Source organism: Sus scrofa, chromosome 1 (assembly GCF_000003025.6).
Source record: "Sus scrofa isolate TJ Tabasco breed Duroc chromosome 1, Sscrofa11.1, whole genome shotgun sequence".
NCBI classification, from domain to species: domain Eukaryota; kingdom Metazoa; phylum Chordata; class Mammalia; order Artiodactyla; family Suidae; genus Sus; species Sus scrofa.
In genome coordinates this window covers 117,976,818-118,001,629 of record NC_010443.5, presented here as the reverse complement: position 1 = coordinate 118,001,629, position 24,812 = coordinate 117,976,818, and the positions used below count along the sequence as shown (strand labels likewise).

Genomic DNA, 24,812 nt, shown 5'->3' with positions numbered 1-24,812 from the left:
CATTAAATTTTAAACAAAATTGGAATTTGTGAGGTTAAAAGAAACCCAAAACAAAGCCAATACCAGACACAGACTAAAAGGAACAACACAGACCTATTCAAATGGAATGAATGTGGTAAAGAGTTAGGTTGTCAGCCATCTCCAGAGTGTTTGTGGGGCTCAAATGAGATCATCAATGGGAGGATGCTTTGAAAAAGTGAAGAGGCAATTCACAAATGTGAAGACAATGATATAATTATTGGTAACATTTTCATCACTTATAAGCTTAGGTTGAGATAAGGCTGTTTTAAACTCTTACTGTAGATGAAGAGATAAGCAACTTCATTACTTCATTTGGAACAAATATCCTATAAGTTAATTGAGCACTAACATGTACATATCATTTGATATGGCCATTTAAAAATAAATTTTTTTTTGTAGGAAACAATACAAATAACCAGTTATAGGAGATTCCTGAGTTAAAGTACGGTGTGTCCACAATGGCCACTATGCCAATTATTGTCCATTTGACAGCCCACTCCTTCCTTCTTCTACCCTTCTGTGTCCAGTTCTATGCCCCTGGCTGATGACTAGAACTAAATGACCTTCCTGTCTGACCTCCAGTTGGATTAAACTAATGAAGGTGACTCTAAAAGGAGAGAGAAGAGAATTTCTTCGGACTCTCTGTTTCAGTACTGCATTCCCAGTGGGTGCTGTTTCTCTTTCAAGTCCCCAGAGAGTAACCACTCCTCTTTGGCTTCAGCTTGAACTGGATTCCAATACCACTATTTTCCCATCTTTCATTTCAGCCCTAGCCATGGCAAGAGCTTCGGGGTACTACTAGTATCTGGGTGATGGCCTCACTGTCCTTTCCTTGCCTATCCCCTAATCCCGATCCAAATCCTATAAATATAGAGTCCTTTCATTAAAGTCTCTTCATTTAACCCACCTGGGTTGAGTTCAATTTCTGGCCAGGACCAAGACTGAAGCACAATACTGACATCTATTTATTGGCATAGAAAGATGTCTGACAGAAAGTAGATCAAAATATTAAAAGCAGTTTTATCTTTTTTATTTTCATTTTTTATTTTTATGGCCACACCCATGGCATATAGAAGTTCTCAGGCCAGGGACTAAATTCGAGCTGCAGCTATGACCTACACCGCAGGTGTGGCAACATTAGATCCTTTAATCCACTACACCAGGCTGGGGATCGAACTATCACCTTGACAGCAACTCGAGCTGCTGCAGTCAGACTCTGCACCATAGTGGGAAGTCCTAACAGCAGTAATATTTAGGTGGTGAGATAGGATTCTTTGGAGTTTTTTTAAAGTTTCCCTGCATTTTTCAACTGTTCCACAACATCTGACTATGCATTTAAGGAGCATATAAATAATATAATTAAAATATGATGTGGGAATAAATATGGTTTCAAGAAGTACTGGTGGTTTGGCTTCCCTCCTTTATTGCCCATCTCATAAAAAATAGATAAATAAAGAGGTGCATAGCCTGATGGGGCAGTGGAACCATAAACACTTGTGAGTGCCCTGATATTAATTCTTTATTCTTGCTAGATTCTATTTTCTAGGAAAAATATGTTTATAGCAAGTATTTACAATTTCATGATTAAAAAAATGCAGCTGCACCTATTTATAAGCATATGTATTTTACAGATTCAGATTTCACAAGCACAAATCAAGATTTTTGCTTCATTCTTTGACAATATTAATGACAGTTAACTCTTACTGAGGGCTTGGCACCTACAGGCACTGTTTATAAGCACTGTAGGTATTTGTTAGTTTAATCCTAACAGGAAGGCAAGTATTATTGCTCCCATTTCACAGGTGAAAAAATTCACACACAGAGAAGCCAAATTATTTGTCCAAGGTCACATAGTTCATTGTTAGCAGGCCCTGGAGCCAAGCCAAAGCTTTTGGAACTATTTTATCCATTATACCCAACTGTCACTCCAATTGATAGATTACTTAAGAATTCTAAGTCTCCTAATTTTGTGAATATGTGCAAAGAACAATAGGGGGCCCTAATATTGGTTCACTACTTATTAGCTGTGTAATCTCATACATTTACAAATCAGAGCTACACATGCCTCATCAATACAGTGGAGTATAATACCTCTTCTACCTTGATAACCTAATGGGAAATGGGCATGAAAGCCCATCAAAGATATAAAGCAAGGCATGCTTGTAAGGTGGTATTATGTTGTATCTTCTATATGTCATCACCATTAATACACGAAAGTCAAATGTAAAGAAAATAGCAATTATTTTGGTGAAGTATGGCTCTAAACTATAATAATGTAAACTCCCCAGTCTGTTAATAACACCCAACATAAAACCACCACTACTGATTAATCAATACAGATCATACAATGGTTTCAGTAAAATGTACTCTCTTGACTCACATTCCTCACCTTATTTGATATGTTCCCAGCATCTGCCTGAAATGTGTTACTCTCAATTTTAAGTTATACAGTAAAAGTTTTTTAAAAACTTTAAAGTTCAAACAATACATTCTCTCTGCTATGACATCAAAAGTTCAATTGAACTACTCAGTTTTCAGTTCTCCTGACTCAACTTTTTGGAGCTTTGTAATTAATTATATTCCATTATTACTAATCATCAATTAGCTCAAAATGTTGCTGAGATGGTGAGTATGCTGAAGAAGGCAGAATTCAATGATAATTTGAGACTAGTAGTAGGACACTAAATTTCTTCCTTGTTAATAATTAAAGTAGATAACTTATGTTTTTATTTATAGCTTCCAGAAATATCTGGCTCATTCCTGTGCACTGCTCTGTCAGCTAATCATCAGTGGGTCAGGATAAGGGCTGTTGTGTTTATTTCCCAGCTCACCCAAAGGTGAAAGCAAGTGAGGGCATCACTGGTCTTCTCTGGAACTCTCCACCCAGCCAGGTGCTTTGACGCATAAATATATACAAGATGAAGAAGGATAAAATTTCAGTTTACCTGTTTCAATTTCCCAGATGTAAACAGAGTCATCAGCACATCCAACAATTAAAACGTTCTCAACTGGATGCCATTTTATCATCCTCACAGGGAAAAGATGCTTCCGGGCACTCAGAAGGCACCTCCTCCCCTCAAGGTGGAGGAGAGCCACGGAATGGTCATCGCACACGCTGCAAATTACCTGATGACTGCGTAGCTGTGAAAAAAACAGCATTGTTTGTAAGTGAATAGTCAAATGCTTTATTTAAAATTAAATCAGAATTTCCCCCCCAATAACATAAATCTTCGTTAAAACCTCATTTACAAAATAGCAATTTTGCTTTCTATAGCACCTCTCCACGTAACACTGCACAAGGGAACTTTAAATGCCAAGTAGATTTTAAATTCAAGACCTGTTAGGAAGGTCAAAAGACATAAACTACAAGGAGAATTCTAGATCAGATCTACTTATAAGATAAATGAAGGACTTGACCATCACTCAGCAGATTCAGGCAATGAGGCAGACATCGGAAATAATGCAGAATAAAATAAACCCCAGAACTAATTTGTTGCCACAAAAAGAAGCTATTTGTAGACACAAGCTTAGGCCCAAGGGTATCATGAGATGGTATTTTCCACTGAGAGCCTCAAAATGTGATTTGGTGCTGTTCCCAGAAATATACAGATTCTAATCCAAACAGGAAACTCAGTGTAGACACGGTCTAAAAGAGGTAAGCATTAAATAGTTCCAACTGAATGCACAGTTTCAAAGACACAAGGACCAAAAATAGTCTCATAGTACAAAGATTCTAAAGACATTTTTAAGAACGTCAGCATGTGTTTACCTTGAGCATAGTTTAGGACAAACACAATTCTTGCTGGGAGCTGCTGAGGCTGACCTGGGAGAAGTTTACAGGGAAGCTCTGTGCCTCACCACAAGTGCCATGCATTGATCAATAAATATATCAGCAGGGTGTCTGGAGGAGGGGGAGTGGGGTGGTTCCTATGCCTTCTCTTTTTTTCTTTGCTACAGCAAAGTGGATGCTCCTACTTTCACTAAGGTGCCTAGCCACACTTGTGGCTGCTATGTTAAAGTATCAGCTGGGATGCCAGTGCTCATTGCTGACCTGTGTCTGTGGGGCACTGGGGAACGTGTTATTTTTCCTAGTACTTTTTTGTTGTTGTCATCTTTTTTTTTGCCTTTTCTAGGGCTGCTCCTGTGGCATATGGAGGTTCCCAGGCTAGGGGTCAAATCGGAGCTGTAGCTGCCGGCCTGCACCACAGCCACAGCAATGCAGGATCTGAGCTGCGTCTGCAACCTACACCACAGCTCACGGAAACACCGGATCGTTAACCCACTGAGCAAGGCCAGGGATTGAACCCACAACCTCATAGTTCTTAGTCGGATTCGTTAACCACTGCTCCGTGACGGGAACTCCAATTTTTCCTAATACTTTTAAAGAAGACTATAGTAATCCTAAGGGGAGAAAATTGCGAAATGGCAGGTGTGGTATATGGGGAGCCTGGAGTTGTAGAATGGGGTGAATGGCATTGCCCCCCAACTATTACCTCTTGGAGAATCTGCCCAACTCCCAGTTTCTAGAATAGACAGCCCAATATACTTCTGGAAACCCATAGACACACATAATACAAGAATGTACACATCCCAGGTGAACACAGACTCTACAGCCGGGAGTAGACATACACTAGAGACCCACACTAGGCCAATCACATTCTCTTTTCTAGGCATTTGAAATTGTAAAGCTAAAAGAAGTCATAGGAAGAGGCAAGAGAAAGGAACAATTACAGGGAGTTCCCATTGTGGCGCAGTAGAAACAAATCTGACTAGGAACCATGAGGTTGCGGGTTTGATCCCTGGCCTCGCTCAGTGGGTTGAGGATCTGGCGTTGCCATGAGCTGTGGAGTAAACAGGTTGCAGGCGCGATTCGGATCCTGTGTTGCTGTGGCTGTGGTTTAGGCCAGCAGCTATAACTCCGATTTGACCCCTAGCCTGGGAACTTCCATATGCCATGGGTGCAGCCCCCCAAAAAAGCAAAAAATTAAAAAATTTTAAAAAAAGGAACAATTATAGAAAAGCAGACCATTCTGTAGTAGTGGATTCAAAAAGTAACTTTTGTTTCTAAATTTAAGTTTAAATTTCACTATAGGTCCTTGCTGTAGTGCTTCATCTTGAATGCCCAAGGATTGCCGCTTATGCCCTTTCAATAAACCCCCTTTTTATTTAACTTTGTTTGCATATGTCTGGATCCTTGGGTTTAAGTCATCTATGACTGAGTCAGAAGTAAAAGGGGTCAGGAGAGGAACTGACTTGGAATACCACCCTGGAGCTGAGGAGAAAAAGAAAATGTTTTTGCTTTTGTTTTGTTTTGCTTTTAAAGGAGGAACTTCAGGAATCAAATATGTATCAAGGTATCCCAAACCATTACATAGAAGTTTGTGTTTTTTTTGGGGGGGGCAGGGCCATCACTTAACTTTGTTTACTGTTCTGTTTAATCATTTCTGTTGCTGAAAGACTGCTATCATTTTTCCTTACTACCAAAGTACAATGTAAATTTCTCTGATTTTACTTTGGAGCTGATTTTTTTATACTATTGTAATGGAGGGATAATTTTTACAATTCAATTCAACTAACTTATAAACTCAGAAAACTCAAAACTTAGTTGTTCATATTTTATCAAAGATAGCAGCTTACAGAGCTGAATTTAAGCTGACATTGCATGAGAAAAATAGACCTGAAAGTATTTCATTTTTCTCAGAAAAAGGAAGTTACTCATAAATTTGATAAAGCTCATCATTTGTTAAATAACTAAAAGAGAAAATAAAAATCTGCTTAAGAAAAAGAAAATGTAAGTATCAATATTATTATAAAAGTAAATTATTAAAGGCAAAATTAATTCTAATTTATGATTTCTATAAATCTGTTTTCCCATTGAGTGTCCATTGTTTTTTATTTAAAAAGAAAAGATAAATCCGTTAAAAATTAAGATGTAGAACTAGGAAAAAAAAAGAAAAAAGTAAACTGACTTTTGTAAAGCTAAGTATTAATGAGACTTTTGCTTTAGAAACAAATTATCTCTATAAACTGTAAAAATAATAAAATGCACAAAAAATAAGAAAGAAATTCAGAAAAATCATCCCGTTGTATAATGGGTGTTTTTTCTTTTTATGGAAATATGAATTCTTTTCCTTACTTTTTAAAAAAATATTCTATAATGTGATATAACTTAAATTTATGTTTTGTTTCACTCTTTATCTTAACTTACTTTGAAATTCTCTGGTGACATCAAAAGACTTGTTACTGGACCAGCTTGCAAAAAGAATTTATGTAAAATTTCTTCAGTAAAGATATCCCACAAGATGACCCATGAGTCCTGATCCCCAGATACCAGCCAACTTTGGTCTAATTTTGAAGAGAGACCATGTGGGTAAAGCAAGGAAGTAACACTGTGGTGATGGCCTTCTTTGAGAACTTTGTGAGGGAGGGAACCTGGAAAACAACAAACACAAATTTTTATTTTATTTTTTAAATTTTTAAATTTTTTATTTTTTTGTTCTTTTCTAGGGCTGCACCCACAGCACATGGAGGTTCCCAGGCTAGGGGTCTAATCAGAGTTGTAGCCACCGGCCTACGTCACAGCCACAGCAACATGGGATCTGAGCTGCGTCTGTGACCTACAGCACAGCTCACTGCAATGCCGGATCCTTAACCCACTGAGTGAGGCCAGGGATCAAATCTGCCTCCTCATGGTTCCTAGTCAGATTCGTTAACCATTGAGCCACGAGAAGAACTCCCAAACACCAAATTTTAAAAAAGATATTTTTGTTTAAGAAATAATCCTGAGATTTTCTCCTATAAATTTTTAATGTAAGAAAATTACATATAGTTAAAGGTAGGCAGTTGACTAAGAAAATTAATGAACAACCTTTGGACCACCTCTAAAGGCAAGTACCATAATTATAAGCCAGTTCATGCTTTCGATGAAGCACTAAAGTTGGTTGTTCAAAATCTACTAATTCCCTAAGAATGTTGCAAGGCACCAATCCCAGTGATATGAAATAGCAAACTAAGATTGAACAATCCATACATTTTGTCTCTACAAACATAATCTCAGAACATTACTGCTGTCCTTCAAAATTACCAAGCCTAATATAAAAGAAAAGCAAAGTTTCACAGAATATTTTTAGTTTAAAAGATATTACAAGTTATCTAGTTCTACTGCTTCATTTTACAGATTAAAATATCTGAGGCTCAGAGAGGTTACATGGCTTGAATCCAAGTGTGAAGAAACACAACAAAATATTTAAGAGCATAACTTTGCTATTAAATAAATCTGGCTTTGTTTTTCTGGGTCTGTCACTTACTGGATTTATCACTGTGGACAATTTGCTTTCTCTCTCTAACCCAAGGTACTGCATCTGAAAAACTGAGATAATGATAGCATTTACCTTACACAAGACTATTGTGTGGAATACATCACATAATATCCATAATTTCTTAGCATTGTCACTTAGTAGGAACCTAGGTTTTTTCATACCTTAGCTGTACTGAAACATAAGCTTACTGATACCAAGTTTCCACACTGCTTCTTCCCTCATCATTAGCTACGCCTAAAAAAACTGGAGAGGACCACAGACCTCAAACTCTCTTTATTCACATTAAAAATGAGTCCCAAGGAGTCATTATTACTTCTTCCATTAGTTCCATCCTTGCTTTATACCCATGAGCAAACCAAGATGAATATTAATGCAGAAGCTACATGTCAAATGTAGGTTAATGCTTGTTTTCTGGATAAATCAGCCTAGATAAAAAATGCTAAGGTCTTAAGCTTCTTTTACTAACTTTTAATAGTTGCCACTGAGGTGTATAGTGGCATATTACCTCTTCTCTATTCATTGCTACTCACTCCTCTATCTCAGTCAATCACTGAATCACTGAAGCTAGAGCATTTAGTAAGGAGCCAAAGGGAGCTGAGAACAACAGTAGGCAATGTAACAAGTTTTTTTTTTTTTTTTTTTTTTTTTGTCTTTTGTCTTTTTTTTGTTGTTGTTGTTATTGTTGCTATTTCTTGGGCCGCTCCAGTGGCATATGGAGGTTCCCAGGCTAGGGGTCGAATTGGAGCTGTAGCCACCGGCCTACGCCAGAGCCACAGCAACGCAGGATCCGAGCCGCGTCTGCAACCTACACCACAGCTCACGGCAACGCCGGATCGTTAACCCACTGAGCAAGGGCAGGGATCGAACCCGCAACCTCATGGTTCCTAGTCGGATTCGTTAACCACTGCGCCCTGACGGGAACTCCAAGGTTTTTTTTTAATTAATATTTGCTCTGTCAGGACCTTGCAGTCTTACTAGACTATACTAGTAGGCCCCATACACTAAAAAAAAAAAAAAAAATGGTATGCAAATTTATCTACATAACCCCAAATCTCAATCACCTCCTCTATTTCCTTCCTTTACATAAGACAGCTTACTGCATAATAGGCTTTCTATTAATAGGTTTTCACTGTTGCAATGCAGAAATACATGTAAGAACACATTTATATTTCATTAACCAAAAAAATTAAAAATTAACAGAAAGATACCATTTTCTCCTGACTGGCAAATATTAGAAAGTTAGATATCACAAAAACTTGGATAAGGTTTGGAGAAAATGGCATTCTCATTGGCTATTAGTGGACATACATGTATGTTGACGTATGTTTTTTGGAGAACATTTTTACATATGTTTTTCAAAATTAAAAATATAAATACATGGTGATCTAGCAGTTCTACCCCTGGAAATTAATACTATACATATACCCACATTTATGTGCAAAGATAGTTAATCCTGCATTGTCTATAGTAGCCACAGACTAGGAAAACAATGTAAACACCCATTAATAGATGGTTTTTTTTGTTTTGTTTTGTTTTTTTGCCATTTCTTGGGCCGCTCCCGTGGCATATGGAGGTTCCCAGGCTAGGGGTCTAATCAGAGCTGTAGCTACCAGCCTACACCAGAGCCACAGCAACTTGGGATCCGAGCTGTGTCTGCGACCTACACCACAGCTCACGCAACACCAGATCGTTAACCCACTGAGCAAGGGCAGGGATCGAACCTGCAACCTCATGGTTCCTAGTCAGATTCGTTAACCACTACGCCACGACGGGAACTCCCATTAATAGATTTTTTAAATTAAAATTCAATCATTATTGACCAGCTAAAATGAAGTCATAAAGAATATACTCCAAAATATTTTATTAAGATTTAAAAACTGTAATTGCAATGTATACATGTAAGGATAACCTGACCCCCTTGCTGTACAGTGGGAAAAAAAAAAAAAGATTTAAAAACATCTTAGTAAAGTGTATAGAATGTGGTTCAATTTCTATAATATAATTTTAAAATGTATACTGCTATTTTGGTATAGGCATGGGAAATTTCAAAAAGGGTATAAAGAAATGTATTAGCATTTGCCTTTGGTGATCTTCCAGGAAGATCAAATGAGAGAAATGTATTCCTCATTGTATAACCTTCTGTTTGACTTTTTAAAAAACCTATATGTGTGCTCTACTTTAACATTAAAACACACACAAATTTATTAGTAAATGCCTGCAAATTTTTTAAGACTCAGCAATCTTCTTAGTACAGTTTATTAAAGTTGAAGCTTAGGTAAATTAAATAAATAGGGTCAAATAAAATTCAATGACCTTTTAGTAAAGAATCGCCTTCTAGAAGTCCTGCTTTTGCAGCATTCAAAGCCTGTGTAATGAAAATTGTCCCATCTTCACAACCACATATTAGTTTATCAAGACTTGGAACATACTCTGATGATGTGACAACTGCAGTTCCAGCCCCATTTTTAAACCCAGAGAAGTGGTCAATAATACTTTGTGACATGGTATGATGCTTATCAAAATTATCTTGAAGGGTCCAGGTGGTAGTTATTGGTATCTCTAAAAGGAAAACACACAAAAAAGGAAGATTTGGTTTATAAACTCATCATAGATATAGAAAATATTATCAAAGCATCTTACCTTGGGGCACAGAAAGGCTCTTTTCCCATTCTAACAGTAGGCTATAGGCAGAAAATATCTCCTGCCATCCACTGTTTTCATTCTAAATGCTATTTTATTGGTCCTCTGTTCCTCATGTAGCCTCAAAGAATAAATGTTATTAGTGCATTCATTTTAGACTTAAATCTACTGAAAAGACTTGAGAAACTCTTAGGAATAGAGAAAGCAGTTGAAAATAGACCAATATAGACAGGATATAGACATGATAAATTCAAAAATATTAATATGGTCTATCAGCCTATCCTATATTCATATTCTCAACATTCTTTTCAATTCAATAAAATACCTTTCAGGAATTCCCACTGTGGTGCAGTAGGTTAATGATCCAGCTTGTCTCTGTGGAAGTGCTGGTTTGATCCCCAACCTGGCACAGTGGGTGAAGGATCTGGCATTGCTGCAGCTATGGTATAGGTCGGAGATCCTGCTAGGATTAGATCACAGGCCCCGGAACTTCCATATGTCTCAGGGGTGGATAAAAAAAGAAAACAACAACAACACATCATTCATGTTCAGTTGATGTTAACTTGAATTATATGGGTTACATTATTGTGTAAGATCTATAAGCATCATGTTTATACCTACCTTTATTTTGCATCTAGTGCATAGTGGTACATAAGAACTTTTTCTGGTTTGTAGCCTCATGTTACTCAACTTCAAAAACTCTAAGTTAATTATAAAGTAGTTCTCGGAAGACATATGGTAAAAAATTGTCTTACCTCTAGGAGAGCCATCAAACTTGGATACAGGAACATCAGGGATGTGCCACAAAGTAATTCTTCCTGAGACGTCTCCAGAGAAAAGTACCTTGTAAAAAGGCTCTTTCCTTTCATTCATGTAGTCCATAACCAAGGGAAGGCTCTGGTCCAAATAAAAAAGTTAGCATTTATGTAGGAAAAAATTACTTTAAAAAGTATATAATGGCAGCCACGATTTTTAAACGGAGGGACGAGACTTAAGTCTTGAACTAAATTACTTCCATTTATTTCCCACTGTTCCAAAAATGGCAAGTAAATTAAGTGAAATTATCTCTTAGCAAATTCAAAAAAGTTTTTATAAAATAAGAAGCAAAGTCATCAGCCAGACTTCAGAGCATTACTAAGAATAGCTAACATTTATTGAACATGTTCTTTGTAACACATATTGTTAGGGCCTTTGCATGTATTCAGTTAAATGATCCTCACAATAATTCTGTGAAGTTGGGACTAACACTGTCTTCATTTTACAGATGAATAATCTGAGAGGAAGAGGTTCCCTTATCTAAGGTGATATAGGCAGCAATGGGTTTTTGAGTCCAGTAATTCTGACTCAACAGCCCATGTCTTGATGACAGTGCTCTACTGTCCACTAAGGAGGCCCAATTTCCTTATGATCCCTTCAGTTAACAATTGTTAGTTAAAATAGCAACAACTGGTATTTGTATGATAATGTTGTGGTATCAATATGCTTTCTACTTTCTGTTGACCATTTTTCTGATTTAATATAGTTGATTTCAAAGTTCCCAATGTCCACAAAGAAAAATGACTCCATAACTTATAATATATGTATTTATATATAAAATTATACTAGTATATATAAATATGTCATAATTTACATTAAAACACATTACATATTTATACATATAAAGATATAATTTTGCTGAGGCAGAGTATGGATGTTGGGCACCCAAGCTCTGAAAGATATGCTTTCCCTAGTGAATGAGTCCAGACTTTCCCTAGTACCTCAGTTCAGTGAAGATGTTCTTTGGACAGACTTGTAAATGTAGGTTAACCACAAGGAATTGAAATGATTAAGTGATTAGAAAAACAAAAACATAACTCTCTTTTGATGTATGAACAAAAGGCACCCTGAAAAGAAAGCCAACTGCTAGTGCTAGAATTAAAGAAGTCTAAGAAAGTGACAGTTTCTAGTCAGAAAACATGTGTTTGAAGGTCCAGACTTAGGTATTTTAGTGGAAAAAATTCTATAATGTATCTCTAGAGAATATTAAAGGCCAAAATATTGCTATATTTAATCCTTACGACAAAGCTAATAGTAAATAAACATTGTTATTACTTCTATTACAGAGATAAGGAACTGAGGCAGGAAGAGAATAAGAAACTAATTCAGGACCATGCAACCTAAATATGTTATAGGAATATGTTGAGGAATTGTCTGAATTTGGGACAAAACATTTTCATGTAAACCAGCTTTGCAAAATTTTCCAGCCCTTCAAATGAATTTTTTGTCCCTTCAAATGAATATATATCCTCTCTAGTCCCAAGAAATGAGAGCATTCAACAAAAGCAGTTCTAATAAAGTGAGTTATCTGAATAATTATTTGTTTGAAGATTCAGAAGGCACTTTAGGGTCTTATACTTCTCAAGGCCATCATTTTTTTAGGTCTTAGAAATGGTGTCGATAAAATTTGGTTAGATTGGCTTTTTATTATTTATTTATTTATTTATTTTACTTTTTAGGGCCACACCCATGGCATATGGAAGTTCCTGGGCTAGGGGTCGAATTGGAGCTATAGCTGCCAGCCTATACCACACAGCAACACAGGATCTGAGCTGCGTCTGCGACCTACACCACAGCTCATGGTAATGCCAGATCCTTAACCCACTGAGCAAGGCCAGAGATCAAACCCACATCCTCATGGATCCTAGTCAGGTTCATTAACCACTGAGCCATGAAGGGAACTCCTAAATTGGCTTCTGAAACTCTCAACCTCTGGGAACCCTAGAAGTGACCAGCCTGACTCTCATGATTTTGATGAGAGAATGAACCTCCAGAGAGGCTGGGTGGATGCTCAACATATCTCCTCCTCCCAGCAAAATGTGCAGCCCCTACAGCCCGTGCTCCCCCATGCCACTGTTATCCCCTCTACCCTCACTTCTGTACTACCATTCCTCACTCGCTCACACCCACTCCTTGATTCCCCAGTCCCATTGTTCCCATCAGTTCCCTCTCTAGTTATTCAACTGAAAACTCCCCCAGAGCCCCTTACCATGTGATTCTGATTTTATACCCAGTACCCATCGTAAGAAGGGCCCATCCTCCAAGAGGTAATAATCATTAAGAGTGAATTCTCTTGGACTAACTGCCTGGATTCAAATCATGGTTTTAGCACATACTAAGTCTATTAAAAGAGCCAATTACTCGACTTAGGCAATTTACTTAACCTCTCTATATCTTATTTTCCCTAACTGTGAAAGAAGGCTAATAAATAAAAACACCTACTATATGGGATTGCTGTCAGGATTAATGAGTTGACAAAGAGAAGGTGCTTAGAATCATGCCAGGCACTCAGTACATACTCAATGAACAGTAACCATTCTTATTATCCATTCTCAGAACAACTGAGAAACTCACTCCAAAGTCCATTCCCAGACTCTGGGGCCAAACTGCCTGAGTTCAAATCCTGGGAATTACTCTCTGAGCATCAGTTTCAAAATGGGGTCATGGTGGAAGTTCACGTACATGAGCAGTGTGTATGTTTAATGATAATAAAGACTCAAAAAAAAAAAAAGTTACTATCATCATCATCTTTGTCATCAGTCTTAGTTCACGCACCCAAATTTCTTATCTGCAATCCTCAGGTTGTTTCTGTCCCACCTACTCCCACCTCAGCACTGCCATCTTTCTCCGCAGCTAAGACCCCAGAAGCCCAATTCCTCATCTCAGCAACCAGGACCCCTGTCAAGGCATCCATGATCATCAGCTGTGATTTGAAGCTAGGGACTCTCATAAAGCTTATGGCATGAAAGGGGAGTCCCATTCTTGCTACTAAAACTTGATCAGCAGGTAGGTTCCTGGCATCACCTGAGAACATGTTACTGTCAAACACTGAGGTTGAATTCTATGGCAACAACAACAACAAAAAACTTTAAGAGCATAATTCTTTAAGTTCATTTTATCTATCAAACTTACCTCCCTACCACATGAAAATTCCTTCATTACCTTTTAACTGCAGGAGACACTAAGAAGTCTTACATCTAGTGAATATCGGTGGGGTTTTGAATAGGGAGAACAATGTCTGAATTCAGTTTCTTGGCTGGATAAAGATAAAACAAGATTACCCTATTCATTTTTAGTTTCAGATTCGTCTATTCACTTTTCACTGGCTTCTAAGTACTTCCCACTTTTAAGATACAGAAACAGCTATAGTTGTCTACACAAGAACTGTGTATTAACAGAAGACTCACAAATCTATATCTTCACATTTTGAGAAACAAAGCAAAGTGGCTTCCCATAAAATTAGTGGGGTTTTTTAGGTTAATTTGTAACTGCTGTTCTCTTTCCTCACAGCTGTGCATAGCTGACTAGAAGCTCCTAAAGGGCATTACTTATATTTAGCCTTTAGGGAAAACTGTGCTTTATAAAAATACACTCAGAAGCTAAAACGGAAGAAAAGGAAGGTCCTTTAAAAATAACTAAAAACCGCCTTTCTGAGTAAGCCAAATACTGTTTTGTGATCAACAGCCAAACAAGGCTCTATTGCCACCTATAAATGACATTAGAAAGAGTGCCCAGCACCGGAACTCTAAAGTTTGCATATGTCCCAGTGGCACTTGGAGTTCTAATTTTTTGTTTTTGTTCTATAATTTGACACATTATTTTTTTTTAACTCATGAGCCAGGGAATCCAAGCTGCAGTTAAGACCCACAACACAGCTGTGGCAACCCAGATCCTTAATCCACTGTGCTGAGCCAAGGGTTGAACCTTCAGCCAAGCACTCCAGAGATACTGCTGATCCCATTGTGCCACAGCAGGAATGGAGTTCTAATTTTTGGCTGGCAGCTTCTTGATCAAGTTTTTGCAACAAAACTTCACAGATATGTTAAAGACACAACGCTGCACTATGGGATTTGCAATATCTGTGCTGCCTAATTAACCAAACTATCACTATAAAAACAACATGCTTCCTTGGTTGACACATCAATAATTCAAAACTCCTCCACTCTCCATGAAATACATTTTTGGATGATTAACTGATGACTAAATCCAGCAGGTTAAAAAAACCACTTTCCATTTTGGTTGGCACCACTAAAGTAAAAGGACTGCTTAAATTTTCAGGCTTCATAGAATGTCAAAGATATAATTCAGTCAAGAAACAGCTCACAATTATATCTTAAACTCTCTGCCAGAAATCAAATTATATGTTTTAACAAGAAAATTTATTGAGAGGAAAAGCTAACTGCATATGAAAATGATCTGAATATATAGTTAAGTTTAAAAAAAAGCAGGATGTAAACCACTTGATAAAGTTTAACAACTGGAATGGACACATCAAAATGTTAATAACTTTCTATCAAAAGGACCAGTAAAAAAAAATCTGTGTGTATAGATATATATTATATATCATTATATATAATGTATACGCACACAGAGAAAGAGAGTGACAGAGAGAAAGGAAATAAATATGGCAAATGATGACAACTGGTAAATCTATGTAAAGGGTACATGACTGAACATTGTACTATTCTTACAACCTTTCAAATATTTGAAAATGTCCCAATTAAAATAAGTAAATGAATAAAATTTAAAAAATACTCATAGTGAATATTTATAACGGTAAAACTAGGAATTTTAATTCCTCCTTTTTAACATTTATACTTTTTATAAAATAAATATGTATTTTTTAGTAAATCAGACTTAAAAAATAGACTTTTCAAAGGCACAGTTTTCTCTTCAGTAGACATTAACAATTAGATTTGATTTTCTCATTAACAATTTGATGTGATTCTTGAATTCAGTTTTTTCAAGCCTGACTCTGTTACAGACAAAGCAACACTTCTGAGAAACAGAGTGAAACAGCTTTGAAGCGGTCACTCTTCTTGCATTACCTTATTTTCCTGCACAGAAATAGAGCACAGTAAATGAGGATAAATGGTCTCTTTAAGCACTCTTCCATCAGCAGGATATATGCTTTTTGAAAGCCCACTGCGTAACAAAAAATAAAAAGCAAAGTTTAGAACTTTGGGGTTCTTTATTCATTTTTTCCCCCTCCCACTTTCAAAAGCCGGATGGTACCATTCAAGTTTCTAAACTCTAGTTAGAAATTGTTGGGTTAATAATTACAAGTGACTTTTTGAAAACCCAGCACCAGCTGTACAAGTTATACATGGTTAATCTCATTCCTTCATCCCCTGCTGTTTTATACAAAGGCTGAAGCCTACCAAGCACAGAGTAAATCTTCTAGTGCCAAAGTTGTTTTGTTCTGGTTTTTGATCATGGGCAGCATGAGGGGATTTTTCCATAATAAACCTCCCAAAGTTCATTTTCTACCTGAATGTTTGTATGCCGCCCCATCTGAGCCCACCTGTTCAGCAGCTGATAGATATAACTGTGACCGTCTTCTGTCCAGATGATGATTCTGTGAGCAGCAAGCACCTCTCCACCAGCAAAGAACTGTCCACTCCCACTAACTTCAGTCCAAAGAAGGGAAAAATCACAATAATCATAAACCTAAAATACAGGATTAATATGCCTGTTAACAAAAGCTTCCAATCTAATTTGCCAAGGAGAAAGATAAATTATGCATATCAAGACTATTTAGATGACTGTTAATGCAACAACATATTAAGTAATATTAAGTAATATTAATAACAGGCCACACTGCACTCATGGACCAAGATAATATTTTACTAGTACATATTTTTTCCACATTTTTCCTAGGGTAGGTTTCAGTGGATAAACTTTCTCTCTCAGAATCATTCCAGAATATACCTATTAAGCACAGAGACCAAAAATCCCAAATTTTCTCTATAACTTTATTCTTTTCATTTGGATAGTCAAACTTGAACATTTGAAAATGTGTTACATATGAAAAAGTCTAAACAGATCTCTTGTGGGTTAAGGATCCAGGATTGTCACTGCAGCAACTTGAGTTGCTGCTGTGGCACAGGTTCAATCCCTGGCCTGGGAATTTCCACATGCCATGGGTGCAGCCAAAAAAAAAAGAAAAGAAAGAAAAGAAGAAAGGAAAAGTCTATAGTGGAAATCTTTTGTTAGACCATGTTAACTTTACATTTTAGTTCAAAAATATAAGCCTTTAGGTAAGACAATATAGTTTTGTTAACTGAGCCAAGTACATGAAAAATTAGAGAAAAAAAGGATGTTATCAAATGACAGTAACTTAGCTTTTCTTTCTTCTTGTAGATGTCAGTGAATATATTCACAAGAAAGGAATGTAGAGTCCCTAAAAACAAATGTAGTGACAAAGCATAAAAAGAAAAAAAATCTAGAAATAAGACCAATTTATGTAGATGAAAAGTATTTGTTTTCTTTTTAATTCTAAAGTGCAGGCATCAACTTTTTTAAATGATCTGAGATAAATGCTCATTATTACAATATTTTGCTATTAATAAAATTAGGATATTCTTTATATATACAATATCCTGGGAAGCAAAACTTAGTGCAAAGAGAAGAAAACTGATAAAATTCAGTCATAAAAGGCAAGTCATTGCCTGCTGTGGTAATATTATACAGTTTATACCATGTTTAAAACATTTTCTTATAATTGCTGCACTGGACAAGATAAAAATCAAATTACATTTATATATCATTGGTATTGATTATGTTATTTTGTAATACCTTCCAACACTTAGAAAATACCACCAGTAGAAGTCTCTCTGTATACGTGCAAAATCGTATTGCCTGGCAGTTCAGGGCATTGAGAAATTTGGATTCCTTTTCATAAACATCTTGCTTTTCCTTCAAAAGGAATAAAAATGTTTTAGTGTTCGTTCTAGGTGATCTATATAAAACTATGAGAAGACTGCTCCCCTCTACACATGAAGTAGATCACATAATTGTTACAAAAAAGCACCCAATGTTCCTTTTGAGTTTTCTGAACTATGAAGTTACTTTGCAAAAACAACCATGAAGAGAAAACCCACTCAAATTCAAGAATCCATCAAATACAATCATTCAACAATCATTCTGCCGGGAAATATGCTATAGGATACTGATAATGTAATGATAAGTTACTGATTTTTCAGACATGGCAGAAAGATAAAGCAAAAAAGTAATATAATTTTTAAAAAAAACACTCGCAGTACCTTAATTTCTAAAGTAGAAAAACAAACAAAATGTTTTGAAAAGACAAAAGAGTGGCCAGCACAGAACACCTAGAGAATACTATATTCTCGCTAAGTTTCTGATACTGAGTGTGTTTCTTGGACTTGGTATTCTGACACAATTCCCAGGCTTTCCTAACCTAGAAATTCTGAAGGATAACCCAGAGCATAGAGCAACTGAAACAATTTTGTCACCAGCACAAACACTGACTGCTTTTTAATCTCCAGCATCTCAACTTATAGCCTAATGCCAGTGATCAAGTGAATATGCTGGACTCCCAGTGTATGTTACCCCCAGCTGTTCATAGTGGGGCCAATGGCCCCACCACTGGCCACTTCCATGGCTCACAGATAGCCACAAGAAAGGGTGTCTTCTGCTGTAAGGAATAGAGAAATATTCTTCTATGATGGAGTTTTAATTAAAGTGTAATTAATGTGTGTGTGCATGTATATAAAAACATTTGTATGTACATGGAGAAAAGGTTAGAAGGATACCATCCAATTATTACCTATGCCCACAACTTGAAAGAGAGGTAGGGAAAAGTACAAGAAGGTAAAATTTATGTAATTTTACATTATTTGGATTTTTAACAATGATTATGTAACAATACTTATAATTAAAAAAAATTCAGTACATAGGTTTGAAATTGGAGAATAAAGAGTAGTTTCACAAGCCAACCTGAATGCTGTTGATAGATGAAGAGAGATTCCATACTTTAAGCTCACCCGCCACTGATACCACCAAAAGAGAATCTTCTGTAAAAACAACAAAGGTCACACATAAGGTGATTACCATTACAACTGGTTGCTCTAAAGATCATTTCATAGGCATTTAGGTATCATGGAAGCCTATGTAGGTAGAGAATATTTAGCTGTTTTTTTTTTTTAATGAAAAAATAAACATTTTTAGATCACATTCTAAATTTGTTTTAAAATTTCAAAATGATGTCCATGTAAAAGGTGAGCACCACTAAAGGCAGAATCATGCTAAAAACCATCATGCTGGCAACATTAATTACACCTTCCTATTTCAGAAATAAGGAGCCAGGCTTTCCTCATTACAGAGGCAATTCTCTCATTACTACATCCAGAAGATACAGCAGGGCAAATCCAAGAGTCCTGCTAATCCACAACAAACACCTGCTTGTCACTCTTAAAATGTATCAAGCAGAACTGGGTCATGGAAACACAGTGTCTCCTCTTTGCACTTCATCTTGACCTCTTCCTGACTTTCCAATTATTTGAACCACTGGGATGGGTTTCTCAGTTTTTCTTGGTCTGGCTTAGAAAGCTAGCCCCACCAGCATATAAACATAAAGGAGCATTCTGAACTCCTGCCCAATGATTTAATAATAGTTCAAAAGTGATATTTTTATATGCCATCTCTAGTGTTTGATAATACCCAACTATTACCTTGAATTCTCATGGAGTGAACAATGCACATACAATTGATCCAATCAGGTGACTGAGATGATATGAAAGTGTGAATAACAACCAAACTTTTGGCATCAATTATAAGAACATCTTGATATTCTCCACAACACAGAAGCCAGCCTTCTCCGGTCATCCGGAATGAGCAGTGGTAATACTATGCAAATGGAATTCAAAGTAAAAATTTAATTATCATAGAAATAAACATAATTTGGCTGCGGTGAAGACTTCTCTGGGTTTTAATTTTATTATCTATTCAATTAAAGTATTAGACTGAATAGCAACTAAAATTTCTTTTAGTTCAATTATTCCACACTTCTAAAGCAGTAGTTTTGCACTTTATCTCACTTGTATTTCATTTTTCTGGAGAAGGAGGATCTTCCTGGAAGAAGTAATCTTATTCCAAATCACGGAAAACTCACAATTATGGTATTAATTCTGGAATGCTATGTAAAACTAAACAACCACAAAATCCAGGTTCCTTATCCTGGCAACATTGCTACATATTAAGAAGAAATTAAAATGTCTGAAGTGTGTTTGAGGAATTCTTGTACCAAATAAATTTTGAGAATGGCTTTTATTAAACTTTAGGTAATATAATAATATATAATATAGTAATATAACATAGTAATATAATCTACCCTTGACAAGAAAGGTGTTCATTGAATGTATCAGTGCATGCCATCAATGCTAAAAAAGCAATGTATGCAATATAAAAACAACAAAAAAGCAGTGTTGATACAATTGGAATCATGCAACTACCTTACAAATATATTTGAAGTCCATCTACCAAAAGCCAAAATTTCTTTTAAATATTGAGAAGTGACTACAAAGATTATGGCTATGCTTCTTGCTCTGTTTTTCTAAATAAGAATTCAGAAATTAAGATCCTGTCCACCCAAAGAAGGGTAAAATTGGAAACAAGAAAAAGAATTCTTTTTGCTTTATAAAATGGCATGTCAATAAAATGGAATTGTTTTGTGTGTCACTCTGTGTATGTTTTGTAAGTGTAACTTAGGAAGGATAAAGAAATTGTCTTTCAAATTTGTTTATGTTAGAATAATACAGAAATAGAATAAGAAAAAAAAGTGGTTGAATAGTTACCTTGTGGAAAGAAAAGTGCCAAAAGAACAGATGATAACTGACACTATTCTCTAATGACAAAATAAAAATTCAAAAAAACAATCTCTTTAAAGACATATCTTTTAAAGCATACTTAGCAAATGCTCTGAAAGAGTTGTAGAGTCTGGAGATGTTCTGAAGGAAGTGAACATGAACATACTTACACAGATTGCAGTGTGCCTGTAAGGAAGTGTGGCCTTCTCCACGCACTGTCCATTGGTGACATTCCAAACACACATCTCCCTAGCAGAGATAACTTTGTATTATTCTCTGTCATTTCCACTCAATTGGATGGAATAATTTTGGTGCCACCAAGTTTTTCTTTAGTGCTGCACTTAAATGCAGTCTGATCATTTATGTGGCTTTTTGTTACAGATTACTGGGCAAGAAAACGTTGTGGTCATTAGCAGGGATGACATACTGTATCTGTGTCTTTTTGTTGGAGTAATTACACCCTGCCTCCAGCCTACACATCTTCCTAGAGTGCCAACCTGACCTACAACAAATTGTAGGGATGCAGCTATCACAGCCTGTGAGAATGACAGTGCAACAATCTTTCCATGGAAACTGCCTCGTCTTGAAAATGGTTTATTTCATTGAACTTAAACTACATATTCTGAAAAGTATAATCCTTCAAATTGCATCTTCTGGACCTCAGGTATCATTTTTGCAAAAATAAACAGTGCCACCAAGAGGCCGCATTTGATCTGTCATTGATGCTTTATTTCTTTGCCTCTCCTGAAATCCTGAAATCATCCTCGCCACTAAATAGTTAGAAATTCTCATTGTTTAGAAAACTCGGACTTGGTTACATATATATTACAAAGATATAGATACGGTTATGAAACACAGTTACAAATACGCACAGCATAGGGCAGTTTAAATCTGTATGACTTCAGTTAGCAAAAACCAGAATGGCTGTTTCAGAGTCTGTTTGATAATATTCTTCAGTTTTGACAGTTTCAAACACAAGCAAAATTTTCCACAGAAGAAAAATGAAAGCTTTACTGGCTTTAAGGGAGAACTGCTATTAAGAGCAAAAGATACGGACCAATAATGGTAACTGCTATATGCATTTGGCATTCAAAGGCTGTTTTTCTTTTTTAGGCAAACACTGGAAATCAATTTTTAAATCAGCTATTCTCAACCTGGGATGATTCTGCCCTACAAAGGACATTTGACAACATTTAGAGGTATTTTTGGTTATCGCAACTAGGAACACACTACTGGCATCTAGTGGGGAAAGGCTAGTAGGGATGCTGCTAAACATTCTACAGTCCTACAGTGAACAGGACAGTGCCCCACCCCCACGCCCCCAACAAAGAATTCTTCAGTGGTCCAAAATGTCATTAGTGCTGAAGTTAAGAACCCATGTCCTAGATATAGAACTAAATATTTACAGTAGTGTTGTTTCTCTGTTTATATCCAGCTATGTTCCAAAAAGGATTTGAGGAAACCTCAAAAGGCATGCAACTCAATAAAGCAGGTAAAAACTGTGTGTGTGTTGTGTGTAGTATGTGAAAAATAAGGCTGGGAAAAAGGAATTGAAATAATATGTTTCGAAGGCTATATATGTGTGTGTGTGTGTGTGTGTGTGATATATATCAAAGAAATGTAGCCTTAAGCAGCTATTAATATAAAATTTTAGCTCTACAAGAATTTTGAATTTATTGGTGTGGTTTTCAATTCGAGCTGTGCATCAAGAATCACCTGTAAATATTTAAAAAATTTTCCTCAGAGATTCTAATTTCATGGCTCTGTATTGGGGTCCTGGCATGTGGGGTTTACATAAGCTTCTGATCACTTAACCAGTTTCTAGATAACTCTATCTCTAAACCAGTTCTTCTAAACTCTGGCTATACATTGAAATTGCCAGGGAGCTTTTTAAAACTGCAAATAACTAGGACCCAACCAGACATCAAGCCAGGCTAACAAAAGTACATTTTCCAAGGTTGGCACCTGGGCATCAATAGAAGCTCTCCTAGTGATACTAATGTTACTAAACATTTTTTTTTTATCCTAATGCTATCCCCTTTGTTTTCTTATTTCTATTGTAAATTGAAAAAAGTGAAAAAATATCACATAGCAAAAATTGACTCTTTGCCAATCAATTCTATTTAAGAAAGAAAAGCAAATTTGTTGTATATCGAATGTATATGCATTGACATTTTAACTGGAGCTCTGCAGTTACATATCTAATAAGACATGTTCATTGCAATGAACATTCTTCTTTTCCTTTTCAAATGCTGGTCCCAAACATTGTACATAGATAGGTTTAATCACTTTCAATTATAAAAAATAAATTTAACAATTTCTATAGTTTAAAAATTCCTAATTTTCTGTTTCAATGAAAATAAAAACAGAAGAAAAAACTACAACATATAAAATTAGAATATTGTTGGAGTTCCCATTGTAGCTCATCATGTTACGAACCCAGCTAGTATCCATGAGGATGTGTGTTTGATCCCAAGACTCTCTAGGTAGGCTAAGGATCCAGCATTGCTGTGATCTGGCTAGCATTTGGCATTGCTGTGGCTGTGGCTTAGGATGGCAGCTGAAGCTCTAATTTGACCCCTAGCCTGGAAACTTTCAAATACCACACATGTGGCCCTAAAAAGCAAAAAAAAAAAAAAAAATCGTTAGATCCCCTCTGAAAATCCCTTGAGATAGAGCCCTATTTCTTCTTATCCAACTCTACATCCACACCTAAGCACCTCAATAAAAATCTATTCAATGGCTACATAAAGCACTCACTACTCTTTGATCCACTTTTTTTCAAAACTACTTTATTTTCTCTTGACTCCATCCTATTATCATATGTGTGTTTATAACACTGTTATTGCTTTGATCAAATTTTAATGAAACACCTAGAGGGAAAGGAGATAAACATGAATGCTTGGTTTGCCATTTTGAGTTACAAGTCTATTATATTCTTCAAACACTCTCTTCTCTTGTCTTCAATTATACCTTTGTGTTTTTTGACATTCTCAGGCTCCTAATTTCTTATGCTTCTTTCTTTTTTTTAATTAATTAACTTTTTTAGTTATTTTCCAAATACATTTTTTTTCTACTGTACAGCATGGTGACCCAATTACACATATATGTACACATTCTATTTTCTCACATTATCATGCTCCATCATAAGTGACTAGACATAGTGCCAAGTGCTACACAGCAGGATCTCATTGCTAATCCATTCCAAAGGCAATAGTTTGTATCTATTAACCCCAAGCTCCCAATCCACCCCCCTCCCTCCTGCTCTCCCTTGGCAACCACAAGTCTCTTCTCCAAGTCCATGATTTTCTTTTCTGTGGAAAGGTTCATTTGTGCCTTATATTAGATTCCATATGATATCATATGGTATTTGTCTTTCTCTTTCTGACTGACTTCACTCAAGATGAGAGTCTCTAGTTCCATCCATGTTGCTGCACATGGCATTATTTCATTCTTTTTTATGGCTGACTAGTATTCCATTGTGTATATATACCACTCTTCCTAATCCAATCATCTGTCATGGACATTTGGGTTGTTTCCATGTCTTGGCTATTGCGAATAGTGATGCAATGAACATGCGGGTGCATGAGTTTTTTTAAGGAAAGTTTTGTACAGATATATGCTCAGGAGTGGGATTGCTGGGTCACATGGTAGTTCTATGTATATATTTTTAAGGTACATCCATACTGTTCTCCATAGTGGTTGTACCAGCTTACATTCCCACCAACAGTGCAGGAGGGTTCCCTTTCCTCCACACCCCTTCCAGCACTTGTTATTTGTGGACATATTAATGATGGCCATTCTGATTGGTGTGAGGTGGTATCTCGTGGTAGTTTTGATTTGCATTTCTCTAATAATCAGGGATATTGAGCATTTTTTCATGTGCTTGTTGGCCATATGTACATCTTCCTTGGAAAGATATCTATTTGGTTTTTTTGCCCATTTTTCCATTGGGTTGTTGGCTTTTTTGATGTTGAGTTGTGTAAATTGCTTGTATATTCTAGAGATTAAGCCCTTGTCAGTTGCATTATTGGAAACTATTTTCTCCCATTCAGTAAGTTGTCTTTTTGTTTTCTGTTTGGTTTCCTTTGCTGTGCAGAAGCTTGTCAGTTTGATGAGGTCCCATTAGTTTATTTTTGCTTTTATTTCTGTTGTTTTGGGAGACTGACATGAGAAAACATTTGTC

The 24,812-nt window shown here is 36.3% G+C and overlaps 1 protein-coding gene across 6 annotated transcripts in view; it reads right to left on the bottom strand.

The window, feature by feature from the left end:
* The window catches only part of WDR72 (WD repeat domain 72), a 215,806-nt gene that overhangs the window by 160,198 nt on the left and 30,796 nt on the right, over positions 1 to 24,812 (bottom strand). For 4 of the 6 annotated variants that reach the window (XM_021095093.1, XM_013992975.2, XM_021095115.1 and 1 more), the window contains exons 4-13: positions 20,797 to 20,875; positions 19,493 to 19,667; positions 18,759 to 18,835; positions 17,595 to 17,714; positions 16,321 to 16,466; positions 15,845 to 15,941; positions 10,736 to 10,877; positions 9,654 to 9,899; positions 6,230 to 6,453; positions 2,967 to 3,162 (exon numbers count right to left, since the gene is read on the bottom strand). In XM_021095093.1, coding sequence (XP_020950752.1) covers positions 2,967 to 3,162; positions 6,230 to 6,453; positions 9,654 to 9,899; positions 10,736 to 10,877; positions 15,845 to 15,941; positions 16,321 to 16,466; positions 17,595 to 17,714; positions 18,759 to 18,835; positions 19,493 to 19,667; positions 20,797 to 20,875 — 1,502 coding nt within the window. Of the gene's footprint in view, positions 1 to 2,966; positions 3,163 to 6,229; positions 6,454 to 7,328; positions 7,391 to 9,653; positions 9,900 to 10,735; positions 10,878 to 15,844; positions 15,942 to 16,320; positions 16,467 to 17,594; positions 17,715 to 18,758; positions 18,836 to 19,492; positions 19,668 to 20,796; positions 20,876 to 24,812 lie in introns of all 6 variants that reach the window. The other 2 variants (XM_021095122.1, XM_021095096.1) reach the window with 2 other exon arrangements.